General features: G+C 45.2%; 1 protein-coding gene across 2 annotated transcripts; it reads left to right on the top strand.

Moving 5' to 3' along the window:
• The first annotated feature begins 1,763 nt into the window (after nt 1-1,763).
• On the top strand, nt 1,764-13,710 carry PPIE (peptidylprolyl isomerase E). 2 transcript variants are annotated; one of them, XM_080921315.1, is made up of 10 exons: nt 1,764-1,804; nt 2,744-2,842; nt 4,004-4,047; nt 4,643-4,669; nt 5,763-5,844; nt 6,292-6,392; nt 8,275-8,398; nt 10,729-10,914; nt 13,040-13,182; nt 13,369-13,710. In XM_080921315.1, the coding sequence occupies exons 1-10, from the start codon at nt 1,774-1,776 to the stop codon at nt 13,435-13,437; spliced, it is 906 nt and encodes a 301-aa protein (XP_080777441.1). In that variant the 5' UTR covers nt 1,764-1,773; the 3' UTR covers nt 13,438-13,710. The 2 variants fall into 2 exon arrangements, with proteins under 2 accessions (XP_080777441.1, XP_080777442.1); XM_080921316.1 differs by lacking the exons at nt 1,764-1,804; nt 2,744-2,842; nt 4,004-4,047 and having other exon boundaries at nt 4,643-4,701.
• The last annotated feature ends 44 nt before the right edge of the window (nt 13,711-13,754 follow it).

Here is a 13,754-nt window from a genome sequence, read left to right as displayed (position 1 = left end):
ACCATGTAACTTCCCTGTTATTATCCCACGATGGCTTCTCAAAGTCGCCAAGTTTTTCTGCAAAGCTTGCAGGTCCTGACATAAAGTGGCCTCTACCCATTTTTCCTGCCTGGTCTCATGTCCTCCCTTTCCACCTCATTGTGCTCCTGCCTCTCAGTTCGGGTTTCATCTCAAAAGTCTCCTTATGGGGCAGTGAGCCGGCTCAGCTGGTAAAGGCACTTGCCCTGCAAACCTGGGGACCTGAGCTTGTGGGAAGAGCAAACCAACTCCATCAAACTGTCCTCTGGCTTCCCCATGAATGTGCGTGCTGCCTTATGCACACATGTGCATGCACACATGCACACATTTGAATAATAAAGTTTGTAAAAGTTACCTCAGGAAAGTCCCAATGTTCTCTCTAAAACCGCTGAGGATGTGGATCAATGGTAAAATATTTGCCTAGCAATGGGCTACAGCTCTGTATTTGGTCTCTAGCACCATACCTGAAGGGACCCACACACAGTGCTCCCTCTTGGACCCTGGGTTAGGCACAAACCACACTCAAACACCTATTTTCATACAGATCCTTTATTGGGGGCGGGGGGAATGGCTGCTTTCTAACTCAGGCAGAAAACAGCAGCAAATGACCTTGTAGCTGTGATTTTTTTTAAAAGAGGAGAAAAAGGGGAGGTTTGGTTGGCCATGTTAATTAGCCTAGCCCAAATCTGGATTTGATTGTTGGACTTTGATACTTTGATAGCTGGCCCTTGGTGATCATCCTCAGGAGGAGGCCAAATGAAGAAAGTAGACCTTTGGTGGCTAGCTTTAGGAATGTAATCCAGTGGGGTTTTGTTTTGGTTCTGGTTTTGTTTGTTCGTTTGTTTTTAGCGAGGCAGAGGGGACGGGGAGAAGGGCAAGGCCTGCCAGAGCCATGCTTACCAAGCTTGGGCCTGCTAGAGCTCTTCAACAGTACAGTAAAGCTTCCTGTAGTGGTGCTGGCCTTTAGTCCCAGCACTCAGAGATCTCTGTAAATTCAAGGCCAGCCTTGTTTACATAGTGGATTCCAGGATAGCGAGAACTACATAGTAAGATCCAGTCTCAAAATAAATACATATAATAAAACTTGTTAAGTTTCTATTCGAGGTAGCCTGGTGGCATATAACCGAAATCTCAGTACTGGAGAGGCTGAGGCCTAGAGTGCAGAGTTAGATACACTAACAAGAAAACAAACATGATCTTACTATTTGTACTGCTAATGAGAACCTATAATTTAAATATTACTTTAGAACAAGAGTATAGCAAACACTTTGCCCAAAGGGCCAGGTGGTAAACTATCACAGGTTCTGGGAGGAAAGGTCCTTGTAACATGAAAGCAGCCAGACAATAGAAAAGTAACGGATGTGGCTATACTCTAACAAAACTTCGTGGTATCGAAATTTTAATTTTATATAATTTTCATCTCTCATGAAATATTGTCTTGATCCTCTACGTCACCCCCACCCCACCCCCGTTCAAAATGTATCAACCATGCTTGGTTCCCGATCTGGCCAAAAACAGCTGTTTGGACAGCCTGGACCGTAGTGTACTGGTAGTGAGTCAATTGCCATTAATATCTCGATTGATCAGACCAAGGTTTGTTTCCTCCAGCACCGCCAGGCCTGGGAGCCCCCAGATCACGTCGGGTGCTTTCTGACCGGAGAGAGCCGCACAGAGACCCGCCCCGTCCTAAGGGGAGGGGCGACGACGAGGGGGCAGGCCGAGTGCCGGCTTCCGGCGGAAACGGGGGTGAGCAAGATGGCCACCACCAAGCGTGTGCTGTACGTGGGTGAGCAGGCGCGGGAGCTAGGCTTAGTCTGGGAAATGTGGGAAACGGGAAGAGCAGCCGGGGCCTTTGAAGGGCTTGCTGGGCCTGAGGGTGTGAGCCTGAGATGGAACCACCGTTCCGGCGACCTTCCTAGTCCACTTAGCGCACAGAAGTCCCGGCGAGTAAAGAGAATTACGGACTTCCAAATCCCTCCGGCCCATTCGTTTTTCAAACTTTCATGCGAAATGGCTAGGTCCCTGCCCTAAAGGAAGGAGGTGCCAGACTGTCTAGAAGGAAGTGCGAAATAATCTAAACACCGTAACGCTGTAATAGGGACTAACAATGATGACAGGAACTTGGGTGAGGGCAAACTTTCTGTTGCCGGGACGCAGAAGTTGAGCAGGAGTTGGGCAAGAGTTCAGAGTAGAGGCAAAGTTGTTCGCCGCACGGGAGCCGAAGCCCAGGGGTGTAAACTAGCCTTACGCCTAAGGGCAGCTGGGTCATTTTTCGAGAAACCAAAGGAAATTGGGGAAGACAAAATGGAAGATACAGGAGAGATCAGCGAGAGTCGGATGATAGCCCTGTGTACACTACTAAGGAGCTCTCACTTTATCTTAAGGACGGTGGTGACATTTAAGACTTTGAAGTCTAAGAGAAATGATGGATTCATTTCCACTTTCTCAAAATATTTGGGGGCAATTTGGAGGAAAGGAATAGAGGCAGAGAGGTCAGGTATGAAGCTATTGCAAGAGTCTAGGAGATTGATTCGGATCTGTTTGAAAGGAGAGTGGAGAAAGAAACATAACGTGGGTAGGCTGTGGAGAGGTTTGTGTAGACAAAGGGCTGGATGGAAAGATCCCTCCCTTTGCCTGACATGCCAGTGACTGGCAAAGTCCCTAGTCTGCAGGGACTTTTGAGTATGGATGACATCAGCTCAGAAGGTCCTTCACTTATTTGCAGGTGGACTGGCAGAAGAGGTGGACGACAAAGTTCTTCATGCTGCTTTTATCCCTTTTGGAGACATCACAGATATTCAGATTCCTCTGGACTATGAAACAGGTGGGTCATTTGAGTATCTTTAATGTTCATTACCCTCCTATAGGAAAAGAACTAAAGTCACATTCCAGTTCTAAATTTATATTCTTAGACTGGGAGTATAGCTCAGTAGTAGAATGCTTGCCTACCATGTGAAGCTGTGAGTTCAATTCCCAGCACTAATTACACACAGACACACAGAGAGAGATGGGGAAAGCAGAGAGAGACAGGGTGGGAATAATAGCAAGATCTTTAAACTCTCTGAGTCTAGGGAATCTACCCACCCCCACTGCACCCCCCAAGATAAACCAGTATAGTAGTTGATGGCCATGGTGGCACATGCCTATAAACTCAACATTTCAGAGCCTGAAGCAGGAAGATGGAGTTTAAGGTCAGTCTGGGCTGCATAATGAGACTATCAGCAAAAACACATACAAGGAGCTGGAGAGGTGGCTCCGCGGTTAAGAGCACTGACTGCTCTTCCAGAGGTCCTGAGTTCAAATCCCAGCAACCACATGGTGGCTCACAACCATCTGTAATGGGATCTGATGCCCTCTGCTGTAGTGTCTGAAGACAGCTACAGTGTATAATAAAAAATAAATCTTAAAAAAAAAAAAAAAAAAGAGCACATGCAAGAAATGTTCTACTGACCTTCTAATGGTCTTTAAACATTGTTGTGTATGGACTTCTTCTTAGATCAGAATTTGTTGGGATAAAACTGAGTATCCTTGTAGGTTTTAGAATTGATGTATAGTTGATCAAATATATTTGGTTGAAGGCTTTTTTTGCCTGTCCTAGTTTTGTTTTGTTTCTATTTTAAAATGCTCTAACTGTGTTGTCCAGGCTAGTCTCTGAACTGATGATACTTCTGCCTTAGCTTCCTCAGTAGTTGGCATTGTAGGTGCATGCTTTGGCACCTAGGATCAAATTGCATATTTGGATAAATAGTTGATATGCTAAATAACTTACCTTGCCAGTTGGCACTGCATAAGAAGTTGAAAATGTTTATTATTGCTTCAAATAGTAAGCGGGGTCAAAGGGCAAGGGTCCTTCTTTGTACATTGTGAATGGGTAGGTTTTCTGGTGTCTGGACATGGTATGGACTTTTTTGTGACTGTTCTCTTTTCTTCCATTGCTTCACATGGCAGTTAACCTATGTCGTTGTGTTTATTTCCTTTTTTGCAGAAAAACACCGAGGATTTGCTTTTGTTGAGTTTGAGTTGGCAGAGGTGAGACTTTTGTGCTCTGTTTAGTCTTTAGTTCCTACAGAACCTGTGGGTAGAAATTCCCTTGGGGGTTGTATATCAGATGGTTACATTAGGATTCATAACAGTGGCAGAATTACAGTTATAAAATGCAACTACATAATTGTATGGTTTGAGGTTGTCACAGCATCAGGCACTGTAAAGGGTTGAGAACCACTGCTGCAGAGAAAGCTGTTCCCATTTACTTAGGTTCTGGATCCTAGGGTAATGCTTCAGAGGTCCAGAAATGCTGTTAAAGCAAGGCTTCCTATTAGACTATGTCAGTAACAGCTCAGACCCACTGTCAGGCCCTGCCTGTCTTGCTCTGCAGGGCTCTTCCGACTCTGTTCATTGAAATTCCTGCCTGTCAGTGGTGGTGATTATCTCTTATGCCCTCAGCTAGAAAAAGATTATGGTGTTCTGAGCTCAAAAATTACCCAAGAAGTGTTGCTGGTCACACATCCAACCTAGGCAGGACATAGAGGTGACTTTTCCCTTGTTTATTTTGCTGCCAAGTGTGCATTTAGACACACAGTATTCCACTGCAAGCCTAAACTTACACCTTGTATTTCCTTGGCAGGATGCTGCAGCGGCTATCGACAACATGGTATGGCTGGGAATCCTCATTCTAAACTGAAGGTGCCTTTGGCTGGTACAGAGGGCCCTTGTTCACATATCAGTATTCTGAATCTCTGAAGTGTCAGGGTTGGGCGGGGAGGTAAAAATTGCCATCAAGTAAGAATAATCATTGTGGACTGATGACTGGTAATTAGTTCCTGTCAGATGCCCAGTGCTAGGGAACTTCCTGTTCATCCTTCTTGGCTTGTCTCACTGGCTGCCCACGTGATGGCAAATACAGTCCCAACTGATTGCTCACTGAAACTGCACATATATGCAAAAGGGAAGGGCTTCATGAAATGTTAGACCATTAACAACAGAGAAGTTCAGGAAGTTAACCGAAGGCCATGCTACTGACACAGGTGATTGGAAGTGCTGGCACTCTTAGAGATGAAGTGTAAAGGTGTCATATCCTGTGGCCAGAACTTTGCTGGGAAAAAAAAAATCTTTAAAACCAATCGTCTCTGATTACGTTTCTATTAGAAATCGGTGCATAGTTGATTCCGATTCTAAGAAATTTACACTTTTTATGTTTTCCTGGTATCACTGTAAAATCCTAATAAAATACTTTTTGTTTTCTAAGTTTTTGCCACAGAGTTTTCACTGCTGCCTTAAGGTTTATATTAAATGGCTTTTCCTGGTGCTGATATCTTGGTATTTTCTACTACCCATTCTCCATGTATTCATTTCAAAGCCGATCTTGCTTTTAAAGATGAACTTGGGGGTCTACGTACATTTTTTCTTGTCGCCTGAGTCCCTTGAGCTCAGAATTACTCTTAGTAGGTCAGGTCCTTGGTGGTTTTAGAGGTTTGCAGCAGCTCGGGGAAGAAAGCACCTTGTAATTTTCCTCCTTAATACTGTCTGTGCTGAGAGCATAGCTTCATTGCTAAGTCCAAGATTAAAAGGAAACACTGATCAGGTCTCAGAAGTAAATGAAAAGCTGTCAGAGTTCTATGTTTGTTTGAGACAGGGTTGTCCTCGAACTCTAAACCAGGCTAGACTTGAACTCAAGAGATCCACCTGGTTGCTGCCAGAGTTTTGTAACCTGACAGTTTAAGCAGCTGCATTTACAATCTTTTCAGAATGAATCTGAGCTCTTTGGACGGACAATTCGTGTCAATTTGGCCAAGCCAATGAGAATTAAAGAGGGCTCTTCCAGGCCAGGTGAGTGGGGCACCTCAGAGTCCTTTCAGGTCTTCTGCTTTGTCCTTCTTTATGTGCATATTCAGTGCTGCTTCTGGTGGGCAGGAATGAGGGGGACGAGAGGGTGATTCATACTGGGGAAGGGTGTACATTACCTTTATCAGTGAACAGTAGCAAAGCCAAAGTAATTGTTCCTCTTCAGAGAAAACCGTGTCTAGTCTCCTCCCTGTTTTCTTGGTATCCAGTTCCTGGAAAAGCTGAAGCCAGCAGAACCCTATCTTCATCTTTGACATAGCTTTCCCCTTAGTCCTTCCAAGAGCTGGGCCTCTAGGGAGTCTCAGTGGGAGCTTGGTCTTGAGGATTTTGCAGAACGTCTCTGGCCAAGGGGACCACAGATGATTAAAGCAGCCGCCAGCCACTGAGGAATAGTCTAAATTTCTTAACTTTTGTTTGTCTTCTTCCTTCTAGTTTGGTCAGATGATGACTGGTTGAAGAAGTTTTCTGGGAAGACTCTTGAGGAGAATAAAGAAGAAGAAGGACCTGAGCCTCCCAATGCTGAAGCCCAAGAGGTGAGAGTAAAAGGGGCACTTTCTTTCAGAAGGAAGGCTGTGCTCAGGTTGCGATGGGTGCTTGCAGATCCCAGCACTTAGCAAAATGCAGAGGGCAGATGGTGAACTTAGAGCTTGGTGACAGCGATGCTGGGGGTGAAGGGGCACAGCTTTGGGAGGTGTGCTTGTCCTCTGCACCCCACCAGGCAGCCCTTCCGCGCTGCGGTCTTGATTTTGGACCATGCAGAGGTAACAGGACAGGTGCTGTTACTTCCCTTTAACTGTGTGTGCTCTGTGTTTGCCTTTGGCAGTTTTGCCCTGGCCCATTCCCTGGTTCTCGGCTCACCTCCCTGACCCCTGCTGCAGGACTTCACTTCCTCTGTGTACCTGTGAGGTTTATAATGGCATGTGGCTGTTCTGTCCTCTCAGCTGACACCGCAGCCGTCACTCTTGGCTGTCTGCAGCCCTCCTGTGCTGCACTGTCAGCTTTGATGGTCTCTGTTTCTAACACTGCGCTTCATTTGTTTCCTCCTGCAAGTCATTGTGGCTTATTTTGCCTTGAGTGGATGCTCTCCCTTACCTTGTCCTGCTGTATTCTTAATCTTGCTTACTATCCAGCCACACAATTACCTAAGCCAGAAATGTGTATGCAGACTTAAAGTAGCACTTGCAGTGGAGTCCCCGGGTCATCCTAGTCCCTGCTTTACAGTAGTATAACCAGTATGTCATCACACTTCCATGCGTTTCTGGACAGCCGTCCTTGTTCTGTGTGTAATCGTGTCTAACCTTGCCTTTTGTTTGGAAACTTTCAGTTGTTTGTGCCCACAGTCTTGGATCTTCCAGTCCTTTCCCAGGAAGGTAGAATAATCTTTCTGGAGCCCAGATCCAATCATTCCCTCTCACGCTCAGAGCTTTTCACTCCCATCATATATCTCAGGGCCTAAGAGCTATGCAGGGCTTCCAGGTCCATCTTGTCCATCTTGCGGTGTCATTTCTGCTTCTCTCTAGTGTACTTCCTACTTGCTTAGTGAAATATTCTGTTTCCATGCACATGTTTGCTGTGCTGATTGCCCTTTTCCTGGTAATATGTTTAATAAGCTGGGGCTCATTAAATATATGTATACTGTGTACGTATACAGTATATAATATATGTGATATATATCTAACCACATAAACTTGAAAGAAGAAAGTAACTTCAGCTCTTACTCATCTCAACCTTCAAGACCTGGAGCAACACAGCAAGAAACTGCTGATGCTGCTGTGGTGTTGCTAGTAGCAATGTAGACAGCAATAGTTAGAACATCCACATGATTCCTTGGCATGTGCTTGATCAGCTGAGCCAAAACAAGTGTGATGTTTGTGTTCTGTATTTGCTTCCCTCTGCTTTCGTCTCCCCCACTTAAATGCAAAGCAAGCCTCAGCCTCTTGTCCTTTGAGTATTTGGACTCCATTGGAAGGGCTTCCCCATGCTTCCAGGATGAGCCTGTGGCGATTGGACATGTAGGATAGACGTACTGGTGTGTGAGTGTGTCCACTAGCTGTAGTAAGTATATGTCTTGACCTAGGCACTGAAGAGGAGGTGGGTTGAGTATTCTGACCCAACCAGCTGCAGTACAAGGAAGGTGAGCAGGCATATCTGAGGGTGAGAGTGGAGAGATGTGCCTATGGTTAGGGGTCCTGTTTTATAGTGCTGAGTAAAGTTTCCTGTCACTGGGTGTCCAGTTGGGTATTGTGGCCATAGTTCCTTCCTCCTACAACCCTGACAAGGTCCAAGACCTTAACTGTCAGCATCTATGTTCAGGCTATTTGATGGCGTAGTTCCAATAATATGTTCGAAAGATTACTTGTGCACCTACTTAGGGAGTTAGGGGTCCTCTAACTAGCATTTTATTTCTGCATCTAGGGAGAGCCCACTGCAAAAAAAGCCCGGTCAAATCCTCAGGTGTACATGGACATCAAGATTGGGAACAAGCCAGCAGGCCGCATTCAAATGCTCCTACGGTCTGATGTTGTGCCCATGACAGCAGGTAAGCAGACCCTGTGTTCAGATTGGCAGTGAGCTGGTGGCTGAGCAGAGTCTCCCAAGGTTCTTGCTGCCTAACCTCTTATATCTTTAATGTTGTCTCTGACCTGAATTAATGCATCTAAGATCCTAGGATCTAGTAACAGGTCAGAGCAGACACGGAAGCTCATTAATTGCTGACTTACTATTTTTTAATAGTAGAGGTTTCTTTAAAAAAAAAAAACCACAGGAAGTTTGTATTATTAATGTTGTGAATAATCATTTTTAAATGTATCAAATACATCCCAACAACATTACATCAAGCTCTATACTCTAGAAGTAACTGGTACTAATTTCTAGTTCATTAAAATACTGGCTTATTCTCTAATGTAAATTTTATCATTTATACATTTAGTTTAAGTAGTTATCACAAAATTTGCTTTGAAAAAAAAATCACTAGTCCTCTGCACTAATAGAGACTGATAACCCTTAACCCTATTTCCTGCCCCACTGTCAGCCAGTTTCATTTCTTAGCTAAATATTTTGGTTTTTACTTCCATATTGAAAGATAAAGCTTTATATTTACCCCTCCCTTTTTAATTATACAAAAGTTGTTTTCAGTTTAGGCATTACCTTTTGATTTACTGCTCCAGAAAACAGATTACCTTGTCCTGCCTTCAACACCTTCACATCTTTCCTGGTAGTCACTTTGATTTTGGTTAGTCCAATTATGAGTATCTGAAACTTTAGCTCCAAGGAATTGGATACTCTCTTCTGGCACCCACTTTTGCACGTATACACACACACAGACACACCACATGACCATTATTTAAAACAATTATTATGGCCTGGTGTGGCGGTACATTTGGAAGGCAGAGACAGGCAAATCTCTTGAGTTCTAGACCAGCTTAGTCTACATAGAGTTACAGAACAGCCAGAGCTACATAGTGAGACCCTGTGTCAAAAGCAAACAAATTATCATGTGTGTGTATGTGTGTAAGTATGTGTGTGTGTACCTGTGCATGCATGTGTGCATGCCATGACATATATGGAGGTAGGGGGACAACTTTTAGAGTTCCAGGGAAGACATGAAGAAATGTGTACTTACTCTAATTAGGGACTTGGTGGACACAACAAAGAGCCATAAAGTTCAAGTTGACGAGCCAATGAGTTTATTATGGTTCCCTCAGGAATGTGGGTGGGTAGTTACTTCCAAAAGCAGAAAGTGACTCAAAATCAGGTGCATCACCAAAGGCCCATAATGGCTCGTGAAAGCTAGAAACCGGGTGCTCACAGCACAACTTTAGGTGACTTGATAAGTTAGGAATTGGTTTTCCAGGCAGCTCATTTGTCTGAAAGTGTCTCTCAGCAGGGCTTCCTGCATAAAGAATTGAGGATCCTATTGAATCTGGTCAGTTTCAGGAACTTGATGCTTTTGAGTTATTTGCTTCCTGAGTTGATAAGGAGCATCCCTGTAGGATAGATAGTTTCACCTCTTTCTAGAACATCCTGAATCTTAATTAGGCTTAATCAGCAGTCAGTTCTGACCTTTGATCTTCATATGGATTCTGTGATTCGAACTCGAGTCACCAGGCTTGCACAGTAAGTGCTTTTACTTGCTGAGCTGTCTTACTGGACCAACACTTTAGTGTGGTTTGGGGATGCAGCAGAAATAGATGTACATATTCAGTTTAATCTGAGTGCCATGTGGTTATTTAGTAAATTAATATCTCTAACAGCTTAGAAGGAACGTACAGTGAGAATATGATCAGCCCTCTCTATTCGTGGAGCCACATCTGTGAATTTAACCAGTCATATAGCAGAATCATGGATGGGCCAGTCAGATGGCTCAGCAGGTACCTGCTGATAAGCCTGAAAACCTGAGGTCAGACCTAGGTAGGGCCCATATGAAAGGAGAGAGCCATGCCCTGTAAGTTGTCCTCGGACCTATATACATTGTACACATACATGCACATACACAATAAATAAGTGTAATAAAAGATTTAAATATGTTTGAGGGGAGCATTGAATCTCTACTAAGGATGTGTGTATTGTTCCCTTGTCATTTCGCACCTTAGATAATAAAGTGTAACAGCCATTTATCCAGTATGTATATTGTATTGTGCATCATAGGTAATACAGACATGGTAGAAAAGATACAGGATCTAGAAGGGCTCTGGGAACCATCCCCATGTGGATACCCAGAAGCAGCTGTGGAAAACAAGTAAACACATTCCATGTTTTGTTTTTCTCCCTTCCATCCCCTGCCCTTTGTCTTTCTAGATAGTTACCTTAATCTTGGTTAGGCAGCTGGATTGTCTTTAACCTCAGCACCTCTTTCTTTTTCAACACCAGAGAATTTCCGTTGCCTGTGCACCCATGAAAAGGGCTTCGGCTTCAAGGGAAGCAGCTTCCACCGCATCATCCCCCAGTTCATGTGCCAGGGTGGTGACTTCACAAACCATAACGGCACTGGGGGCAAGTCCATCTATGGAAAGAAGTTTGATGATGAAAACTTCATCCTTAAACACACAGGACCAGGTAAGCACTGAAGAAACACGTGCTGGGATGAGCTGCCTGCCTGCCTCCCTCCAGTCTTGTACCTTTACCCTACCTTCATTCCACAAGTTGGTGTTCCCTGCTAGGGTAGTTTGTAGTTATCACTGCAAGCTCCCTTGTGCCCTCAGCCTCTCGGTGTCCCTCTACACCCTCAGTCCTAATCGAAGATCACAGTCCCTGCCTGTTTGTCTTCTGAGACCTCCATATTGATCCGAGGTCTTGCCTTGTGTCTACCATAGATGCATGCTCTGACTCCCTCCTATTACCAAGGCCATCCATCCCTCATGGACTGGAGTCTGTCCTTCTGCCCCTTAGGATCTCCATGTCTCCTGCTGGCTCCCTTTGACCTGTATGATGCTTCCCTGTCTCCCTTGTTTAGCTCGTCTAGTCCGTCAGTTTCCAAGCATGCGATTTCACTCTAAGAAACAAATCATCTTTAGATTCTTGTTCCTCCCACCAGCTGCCATCTTGACTCTCTAATCTACTTTTTAGCAAAACCTTTACAAAAAACTGTACAAGTTCACTGCCTTCATCCTTTCTGAGCCCTTCTATCTAGATTTTTAGCCTCAGCTGACCACTCAAACCTTTCTTGTTAAAACTACTAATCATCTTTTTTGCCAGTAGCCAGTTTTCTGCCTCAGCTTCTTCCACCCGGGCAGCACCCTGTGCTCCTCACTCTGACAGTCGCTCCTCCATCTTCCAGTAGCTTCACCTGCTTTGCCATTTCTCTGTCTTGCTGCTTCCTCGATTACTGAGCATGATGGTGGCTCAGAGATGGGTTCATTTCTCCATAGAAACCTGTTCACTGCGCCTCTGCTCTTCCTGCATGTTGGTCCTAGACCGAGGTGCAGGGACTAAAAGTTCTTCCAACATGTGCCGCACTCGGATGCAGCATTTAGAAATAAAGGCAGGTTGTCACTGGCAGTTCAGATACCACAGATGGTATTGCTGGTGCTGACGTGACTGTGAAATGGTGCATGGGATTCCGTTGGTTTACATTGTACTTTTAGTTCTTGAGTTATTTCTTTGGTTTGGTTTGGTTTTGAGACAGGGTCTCACACTTTGTAACCTTGGCTGACCTAGAACTTCCCATATAAACCAGGCTGGCCTGGAAATCACAGATCCACCTGCTTCAGGCTCCCAAATACTGGGATTAAAGGTGTACACCACCATACCTGGTTTGCTTTTTAAGACTAGGTCTTAGAATGTGGCTCAAGCTAACGCTGAACTTGGATACTCCTGAGTGCTAGGGTTACAGGCATGTACTGCCACATCCAGTTGCCTACAAGACCAATTCCCTACAAGATTCCATTCCTGGGGACAGCCCTTAAAGCTTGCCATTTGTGAGGTATAATAGACTTAGGTCTTCAGGGACTAGAGAGGTGTCTCAGTGGTTAAGAACACTTACTGCTCTTGTAAAGGATCCTTAGACTTCACAGGTTAAAATAAAATGGTTCTTTAGCTCCCTTATGTCTCTGAGTTTCAGTAGATAACTGCTCATTTATTCATAATCAGGGTTTGGGACTGTACCTGTTTCCAGTTCATCTCCTGGCCCAGCGTCCCTCCGTGTGCCTGCCTTAAGCTTCTCTCCGGCACTGACGTCTGCACCTTAGTTGTCACAGCATAGTGTCCTTTAGAATGGATGCATTTATCACTTGTGTTGGTTTGTTTATGTGAGGGTCCGTGCAGCACAGTGGGGACCAGAGGACAGCTTTGAGGAGACAACTCTTTACTCTAGTTCTGGAAATGAATGCAGATTGCCGAGCTTCGACAGCAAGCTCCTTCCTCTGTGGACTCACCTTCCCAGCGCATACAATACACTTAAATGAATATCTTGCTCATCGGTGTTCCAGGACTTAATGGGCCTGGTTACAGAGTAGACTGCAAGTCGTTGTTATAAATGAAAAGACAAATGAATATGAGAAAAAGGAAGACGGAAACAGCCCACGCATCCTTTTTCTGTAGTGAGGGAAAGACAAGGTGCTGTGTATATTGAGACCCTTTCATGGCTTGAGGCAGTGTGCAGTGTGCCGTCAGCAGTCAGCACTGGCGTGCTTTATGGGCTGGGAGCAGTGTGCAGGGAGCTGACAAGTTTATTTTCTCCCAGGCCTCCTCTCCATGGCCAATTCTGGTCCAAACAGCAATGGCTCCCAGTTCTTCCTGACCTGTGATAAGACAGATTGGCTGGACGGCAAGCATGTGGTATTTGGGGAGATCACGGAAGGCCTGGATGTCTTGCGGCAGATTGAGGTGGGTGGTTGAAATGGCTTTCTGCCTGGACCTTGGGTGGATGAGCTCCCCAGTGAGACCGTGGGAGCAGGATCCTTATGCCAAGGAAGGGGGCATTTAGAACAGGTCCCTGTTCAGGAAAGGATGGTGCTCTAGCAGTTCTCAGCACCCTGCTTCTCTCCTGATTTCTCTGTTCTGTCTACAAAGGCGCAGGGCAGCAAGGATGGGAAGCCGAAGCAGAAGGTGATCATTGCTGACTGTGGAGAGTACATGTGAGGCTGTGCGCCGTGTCCCACCGCTGTGAGACAAGAGCTGCCTGCTCTCTGGGCCCCAGTGCTCCGTGGGTCCTGTCAAGTAAGCTGTGTGCAGCAGGAGACTTTCCTTAGGGTCACCTGCCTCAGCCACTAAGTGCCCAGTGCCCAGACCTTCATTCGTGGCTGTACCTGAAAGCCAGCACAGGCAGAGTGCTGCCACCACCTGTCCTGAGCTCTCTGTACCTACTAGGTGGCTTCTTTGCTGAAATAAACTGTTTTTTGTTTTTGTACTGTTGCCTTCTGTAGGTTCCTTGGAGTTGTGTGTTAGAGTTGTCTGCC

The sequence above is a fragment of the Micromys minutus genome (assembly GCF_963924665.1).
Source record: "Micromys minutus genome assembly, chromosome: 9".
Taxonomy (NCBI): Eukaryota; Metazoa; Chordata; class Mammalia; order Rodentia; family Muridae; genus Micromys; species Micromys minutus.
This window is presented reverse-complemented; position numbering and strand designations above follow the sequence as displayed.